Source organism: Lepidochelys kempii, chromosome 1 (assembly GCF_965140285.1).
Source record: "Lepidochelys kempii isolate rLepKem1 chromosome 1, rLepKem1.hap1, whole genome shotgun sequence".
Classification (NCBI taxonomy): domain Eukaryota; kingdom Metazoa; phylum Chordata; order Testudines; family Cheloniidae; genus Lepidochelys; species Lepidochelys kempii.
Window position 1 is genome coordinate 5,095,370 of NC_136380.1, and position 8,150 is coordinate 5,103,519.

Genomic DNA, 8,150 nt, shown 5'->3' on the forward strand with positions numbered 1-8,150 from the left:
AAAATATGACATGCCAAACAGGCATGATTTCATTTTTTAGGTGATAACAAATTTGGTTGATAAAGGGAATGGGGGAGATTGAATAGACTTAAACAATTGCAAATTATTATGTGGTCTTGGGTAAATCACTTTATCACTGTGTGGCGCAGTCCGTCCATGACTTGGGGATAACACTGCCTAGCAACTTAGCTAAAGATCTTCTACAAGTAGTGATCAAAATCATCATGCAGAGCACACCTTAGATTCAGTTTCACTGTCCAGCTTCAGTCCCTGGGCAATGCCAGCTTCAGCCTCTGGTTGCTCTCTAGTTCCAGATAAGGTGCTGTGTATGTGTGTGAATAGCTGGCTAATGGAAGGTGTATCGTTTATCTTCCTACCTGTGAAATACCAACACTGCTCCAGCCTCTCCCCAGCACTCTGACTTCCCAGCTAACGCAGGGGCTGATCCTTCCACGTTTATCAGCTGTTGTCCTCCTATCTTCAAAGCTGATCCCTTGCCCTTCCACCGAGTCCTGGCTCAAGGAACAGGGTTCCCATTGCAGGGACCCTGCCTCCTTCCAGCCCCGAGCCAGGAGGAAGAAAAGGGAACTGAAAGCTAAAGAAATAAGCCACACAATGGTCTATTCCTTCAGGACTTTGTAGCCAAGCTTTAGGGCCCACAAGTCGTATGATGCACAATCTTGCCCACATGCCACACAGCCCTGCTCCCAACCCTCAGCTGCTTTTGTGTGGTTTCCTGGCTTCCCTCTCATCTCCTGATTGGCCTGTCTGCCCCAGTGCTGCATCCTCGCTACAATTATTGCAGGCTCCTTGTTAGGCTGCAGCAGCTCTTGACTCAGCTCCCGAGCAGAGGGAGCCCAGCTGGGGTTGGGGAGGGAGGTGGAGATGACCAGAGAGTGATAGGGGAAGGAGAGGAGCTAGGAGCAGGGTCAGGGACTTGGGGAAAGAGGTGTAGAAGGGAACGGGGCCTAGAGGTAAGAGGTGGAGTAAGGGTTGCACTTCAGGGGAATAGGTGGGTCAGGGGGAGGGACTTTGGGGAAAGAGTTGGTGCAGGTGGGATGGCCTTGGGGGAAGAGGCTGGGTCGGGGGTGTGGCCTCAAGGGTCATTGTGGATAATTCTCTGAAAACATCCACTCAATATGCAGCGGCAGTCAAAAAAGATAATAGAATGTTGGGAATCATTAGGATAGGGATAGAAAATAAGACAGAAAGTTTCATATTGCCTCTATATAAATCCTTGGTATGCCCATATCTTGAATACTCCATACAGATCTGGTTGCCCCATCTCAATAAAGATATATTGGAATTGGAAAAGGTTCAGAAAAGTGATTAGGGGTATGGAACAGCTTCCATATGAAGAGCGATTAATAAGATTGGGACATTTCAGTTTGGAAAAGAGACGAATAAGGGAAGATAGGATTGAGCTCTATAAAATCATGACTGGTGTGGATAAAGTAAATAAGGCAGTGTTATTTAATCTTTCTCATCACACAAGAACCAGGGGTCACCAAACAAAATTCATAGGCAGCAGGGTTAAAGCAAACAAAAGGAACTATTTCTTCACACAATGCACAGTCAACCTGTGGAACTCGTTGGCAGAGGATGTTGTGAAGGTCAAGACTATAACCAGGTTAAAAAAAAGAACTGAATAAATTAATGGAGGATTAATGGCCAGGATGGGCAGCGTTGGTGTCCCTATCCTCTGTTTGCCAGAAGCTGGGAATGGGCGACAGGGAATGGATCACTTGATGATTCCCTGTTCTGTTCATTCCTTCTGGGGCACTTGGAATTGGCCATGATCGGAAGACAGCATACTGGCCTAGATGGACCTTTGATCTGACCTAGTACGGCCATTCTTATGTGCTTAGGGGTCTAGTAACCGGCAATTAAAAAACTGGAACCCAATGAGTTCTACATAGACCGATTCCCCAGTGTGGCATGCTGACACAGCACAGTAAGGTCAAGAAAGGCTTTAATGTCTCTTTGACTTAATCCTCATGCCTTCTTGTCAACTGTCTAAGTGGACCATCTTGATTATCACTACAAACATTTTTTCTCCTTCTAATAATAGCTTATCTTAACTAATTAGCCTCTCACAGTTTGTATGACAACTTCCAACTTATATATATATATGTTTACTATATGTTTACTATATGTTCCAGTCTATGCATCCGATGAAGTGTGCTGTAGCCCACAAAAGCTTATGCTCTAATAAATTTCTTAGTCTCTAAGGTGCCACAAATACTCCAGTTCTTTTTGTGACTAACACAGACTAACATGGCTGCTACTCTGAAACATTTGACTGTCCAGTAAGTGATTTGGGGAAGAGGGCCCAGCACCATGTAACCAGCCAGCTCTGCATGGAGCTCGGACTTACAGCCAGAGCAACAGGAGAAAACTTTAGGTCCCTTTATGAGTAACGAGATGGAGCAGTCTGTCCCGGATCTGCTTGGTCCTCACCCCGTAGATGATGGGGTTTAGCATGGGGGGCACCAGGAGGTACACGTTGGCCATGAAAACGTGGAAATGCAGGGCCACATTGTGTCCATACCGGTGGTTGAGAGAGGAGAAGAGAGATGAGATGTAAAAGGTAAAAATGGCACAGAGGTGGGAGCCACAGGTCCCAAAAGCCTTGAGCCGAGCGTCCTTTGTGGGGAGGCTGAAGATGCTCCTGAGGATCTGGATATAAGACAGGAAGATAAAAATTATATCCATACCCTTCACACAGAATAGCACAAAGAGGCCGTAGTAATTACTGACGTGAGTGTCTGCACAGGCCAACTTCACCACGGCCATGTGCTCACAGTGCGTGTGCGGGATAATGTTGGTTCTGCAATATGGCCATTGCCTCGCCAGGAAGAGATAGGGCAATATGAACATGCAACCACGCAACACCATTGCCAGGCTGATCTTGGCCACCACAGGGTTTGTAAGGGTGGTAGAATGTCTCAGGGGATTGCAGATGGCCACGTAGCGATCAAAAGCCATAGCCACGAACATCCCAGACTCCACCACTAAGAAGCAGTGAATGAAATACATCTGGGTGAGGCAGGCACTGAAATCTATCTCCCTGGAATTAAACCAGAAGATACTCAGTGTTTTGGGCAGGATGGACGTAGACAGGACCAGGTCGGTGACGGCCAGCATGCAGAGGAAATAGTACATGGGCCCATGGAGGCTCGGCTCCCTCTTCACGACGAACAGGATGGTGACGTTCCCTAAGATGGCTATGATGTACATGGTGCAGAAGGGGATGGAGATCCAGACATGGGCTGCCTCCAGGCCAGGAATGCCCAGCAGGATGAAGGTGGAGGGGTTGGTGAAGTTGGTTGTGTTGGAATCTGGCATGAAGTAGAGGAGAAGGTGTGTAACTCTGATGCAGACTGGTGTCTCCTGCATGTACTGTATGTTCCCCTGACTTTCTGTATATGCCCAAGGTTCCAGGGTGATGGCAGCAGTACAAATGCCTGGTTGGAGAGACAATTTTAATATGAGACACTACATGCATTACTGGAGGCTGTTCTCATGGGTGAAGCAGATTGGTCACCCTTCACACACTGAAAATAGACATTTTCATTGTTCAGATGAATGAATTATGAACAACTGACCCTACTAATGCCAATTCCATATTTGATGGTGCTTCATGCATCTATAATTCCTACACTTGAGTGTGTGGAAAACCTTAACATGCAGCAGCAGGAAACACATGAGAGAATACTGGCTATCCATCATTAACATAAAAACAAAAATGTCCATACAGGATCAGGCCAAAGGTCCATCTAGCTCAATATCCTGACTTTTGACAGTGGCCAATCCCAGGTGCCCCACAGGGAATGAACAAAACATGTAATCATCAAGTGATCCTTCCTCTGTCACCCATTCCCAGCTTCTTGCAAACAGAGGATCGGAACATCATTGCTGCCTACCCTTGTTAATAGCCATTGATGGACCTATTCTCCATAAAATTATCTAATTCTTTTTTGCACACTGTTATAGTATTGACCATCCTCTGGAAAGGAGTTCCAGACATTGACTGTCTGTTGTGTTAAAAAAATAGCTCCTTATGTTTGTTTTAAACCTGCTGCCTATTAATTTCATTTGGTGACCCCTAGTACTTGTATTATGAGGAGTAAATAACACTTCCTTAATTATTTTATACCAGTCATGATTTTATAGACCTCTATCATATCCCCCTTTAGCTTTCTCTTTTCCAAGCTAAAATGTCAGAGTCTTATTAATCTCTCCTCATAGGCAGCTGTTCCATACCCCTAATCCTTTTTTGTTGCTCTTTTCTGTACCTTTTCCAATTCCAATATATCTTAAGTGGTAACAGCTAATTTAGATCCCATCATTTTATATGTATAGTTGAGATTATGTTTTCCAATATGCTTTACTTTGCATTTATCAACACTGAATTTCATCTGCCATTTTGGTGCCCAGTCACCCAGTCTTGAGAGATCCTTTTGTAGCTCTTCACAGTCTGCCTGGGACTTAACTGTCTTGAGTAGTTTTGTATCATCTGCAAATTTTGCCACCAGACTGTTTACCCCATTTTCGAGATCATTTATGAATATGTTGAATAGGACTAGGCACAGTGCAGACCTCTGAGGGACACCACTAATTACCTCTCTCCAGTATGAAAACTGACCATTTATTCCTACCCTTTGCTTCGTACTTTTTAACCAGATACCATTCCATGAGAGGACCTTCCCTCTTATGCCATGACAGCTTACTTTGCTTAAGAGCCTTTAGTCAGAGAGCTTTTTAAGGTTCCTTCCCCACTCTGAACTTTAGGGTACAGATGTGGGGACCTGCATGGAAGAACCCCTAAGCTTATTTTTACCAGCTGAGGTTAAAAACTTCCCCAAGGTACAAATTTTGCCTTGTCCCTGAACCATATGCTGCCACTGCCAAGCGTTTTAAACAAAGAATAGGGAAATAACCCACTTGGAGACGTCTTCCCCCAAAATATCCCCCCAAGTTCTACACCCCCTTTCCTGGGGAAGGCTTCATAAGAATCCTTACTAATTTGTACAGGTGAACACAGATCCAAATCCTTGGAAATAAGAACAATGAAAAATCAATCAGGTTCTTAAAAGAATTATTTTAATTAAAGAAAAGGTAAAATAATCACCTCTGTAAAATCAGGATGGCAAATACCTTACAGGGTAATCAGATTCAAAACATAGAGAATCCCTCTAGGCAAAACCTTAAGTTACAAAAAGATACAAAAGCGGGAATATACATTCCATTCAGCACAGCTTATTTTATCAGCCATTAAACAAAATGAAATAAAACACATTTTTAGCTAGATTACTTACTAACTGAATAGGAGTTGCAAGGCTGCATTCCTGATCTGTTCCCGGAAAAAGCATCACACAGACAGACCAAACCCTTTGTTTCCCCCGCTCCAGATTTGAAAGTATTTTGTCCCCTTATTTTGGGTCAGGTGCCAGCGAGGTTATCTTAGCTTCTTCACCCTTTACAGGTGAAAGGGTTTTGCCTCTGACCAGGAGGGATTTTACAGCACTGTATACAGAAAGGTGGTTACCCTTCCCTTTATATTTATGACATGCCCCCCCAAATTACAGATAGGATGAAACACTGACTGTGATATCTTTTTGGAGCTCTAGGAGAAAACAGAGTTAATAAGACACATGCTTCTCTAAATATACTCCTAATTGTATAAAGACTAACAATATTTTCCACATCTTAACGACGATTTTAACCAGTTGATTTTGCAAAACTTTTATGGGAGAATGCATCAGCCACTTTGTTAGAAGCTCCTGAGATGTGTTGGATGTCGAAATCAAAATCTTGGAGAGCTAAACTCCACCGAATAAGTTTTTTTTTTTATTTTCTGTGGCAGTATGAAGCCACTGTAGCGCAGCACGGTCAGTTTGCAGGTGGAAACGCCAGCCCCAAACATATGGGCGTAGCTTTTCCAGAGCGTAGACAATGGCATAACATTCTTTTTCCCTGACTGACCAGTCACTTTCCCTCTCAGACAGTTTTTTGCTGAGAAACACTACAGGGAGAAATTCTTGATCCGGTCCTTCCTGCATTAAAACTGCTCCCACACCAAGCTCAGACTCATCGGTGGCTACTAGGAATGGTTTGTCAAAGTTTGGGGCCCTTAGCACAGGGTTAGACATGAGTGTCACTTTAAGCTGGTTAAAGGCCCTCTGACACATTTTAGTTTACTGAACTGCATTTAGCTGGGCTTTTTTGGTTAGGTCTGTCAGTGGGGCGATGATTTGGCTGTATTGCGATACAAATCGCCTGTAATAACCGGCCAAGCCAAAGAAGAATTGGACCTGTTTCTTTAACTTTGGGACAGGCCACTTTTGGATAGCATTCACTTTGGCCTGTAGGGGGTTGATAGTTCCTTGACCCACCTGGTGTCCAAGGTAAGTCACTCTGTTTAGGCCTATTTGACACTTCTTAGCCATAACAGTTAGTCCTGCCTCCCTTAGGTACTCAAAGACTTTTTGTAGATGTTGTAGGTGTTTTGCCCAGGAATCCAAAAATATGGCCACATTGTTAAGGTAGGCGACTGCATATTTTTTTCAATCCTGCTAGAAGACCATTTACAAGTTTTTGGAAGTGGTGGGTGCATTCTGCAGCCCGAAAGGGAGAACATTAAATTTATAGAGCCTGACATGTATGATGAAGGATGATTGGTGGATTTATCAAGAGGTACCTGCCAGTACCCCTTGGTTAAGTCCAAGGTAGAGATGAACTGGGCCCATCCCAGTTTCTCCAATAGTTCATCTATGTGTGGCATTGGATAATTGTTTGGGTAAGTTACAGCATTTAGCTTAGGGAAGTCCATGCAAAAACGAATTTCCCCATCTGTTTTGGGAAATAGAACCACTGGAGATGCCTAGGCACTGCAGGGAGGGAGGGAGGTTACCCCCATCTGTAACATATCCTGAATCTCCCGTTCTATAGCCGTTTTAGCTTGAGGAGACACCCGGTAAGGCTGGACTTTAATTGGGTGAGCATTACCTGTGTCAATGGAGTGGTATGCCCATTCAGTTAGTCCTGGGGTGGCTGAGAACGTTGGCGCGTAGCTAGTGCACAGCTCCTTGATCTGCTGTCGCTGCATACACCCAAGGGTCATGGAGAGGTTCACCTCTTCCACGCCACCAACACTTTTCCCTTGGTAGTAGACACCTTCAGGCCACTCAGCATCATCTCCTCCCTGCACTATAAACTGACAAACCTTTAATTCTTTGGAATAAAAGGGCTTTAGAGAATTAATATTGTACACCTTAGTCTTTTTGTTTGAGGTGGGGAATTCTATGAGATAATTAACAGCTCCCAGGTGCTCTTGGACTGTCAATGGCTCTCCCCACGATGCTTTCATTGTATGGGCCTGGAGCGTCTTCAAGACCATGACCTGGTCCCCTACTTTGAAGGAACAGTCTTTGGCAAGTTTATCATACCAGGCTTTTTGCTCTTTTTGAGCATCCTGTAAGTTTTCTTTAGCAAGGGATAAAGAGGTTCAGAGGGTGTTTTGTAGGTTGGTTACAAAGTCCAGAATGTTAGTTCCTGGAGAAGGTGTAAACCCCTCCCATTGCTGCTTCTTCAACTGTAACTGAAGTCCTCTTTCTACAACAAACCTGGATCAATTAAAAGAGCTGAGAGGCAGTGGGTTGCTCCGTGCCGCCGTTCAAGCTCTCTGGTTGCATTCATCTGCTTCCTGTTCGGTCTTGAACTGTTCCCTTGATGCTGGAGACATTAGTTTCTCATTGGATTGTGAACTTGGGCTTGTTCCCTCTGGAAGCCATGCAGGTGATGGGGCTGTTTCCGTTGACTGTGAACCGCTCCCCACTGGTGCACTATGTTTGGGTTCAGGCTCTGGCTGAGCCTTTTGTGTTGGGTTATCTGCTGCTGCCGGTTCAGGTTCGGGGGTGGGGGGGGGGCTCTGATGTTGGGGTTGCAAGCACTGGATTCAGTGCTGACACTGGTTCTTTCACTGGTTGTTCCACCGGTTCCGGTTCTGAGACTGGCTCAGTCTGGGTCTCTGTGACTGGATCCACTACTGCTGTTGTAGACATTGGCATGGGGTCTGGTTCTGTCACCTCTGACCAGGTCCTGGTAGAAGTTTCCGGAACAGAGCTAGGTGTGACAGCTTGTTTAGC

The 8,150-nt window shown here is 44.8% G+C and overlaps 1 protein-coding gene across 1 annotated transcript; it reads right to left on the minus strand.

Moving 5' to 3' along the window:
• Positions 1-2,400: 2,400 nt before the first annotated feature.
• On the minus strand, positions 2,401-3,399 carry LOC140917172 (olfactory receptor 52R1). The gene has a single exon (XM_073359430.1). It carries the CDS (start codon positions 3,397-3,399, stop codon positions 2,401-2,403), a length of 999 nt encoding a protein of 332 aa, XP_073215531.1.
• Positions 3,400-8,150: the final 4,751 nt, after the last annotated feature.

Coding starts and splice junctions, on each gene's coding strand:
- LOC140917172 (XM_073359430.1), bottom strand. CDS start 3,399: ATGCAGGAGACACCAGTCTGCATCAGAGTTACACACCTTCTCCTCTAC.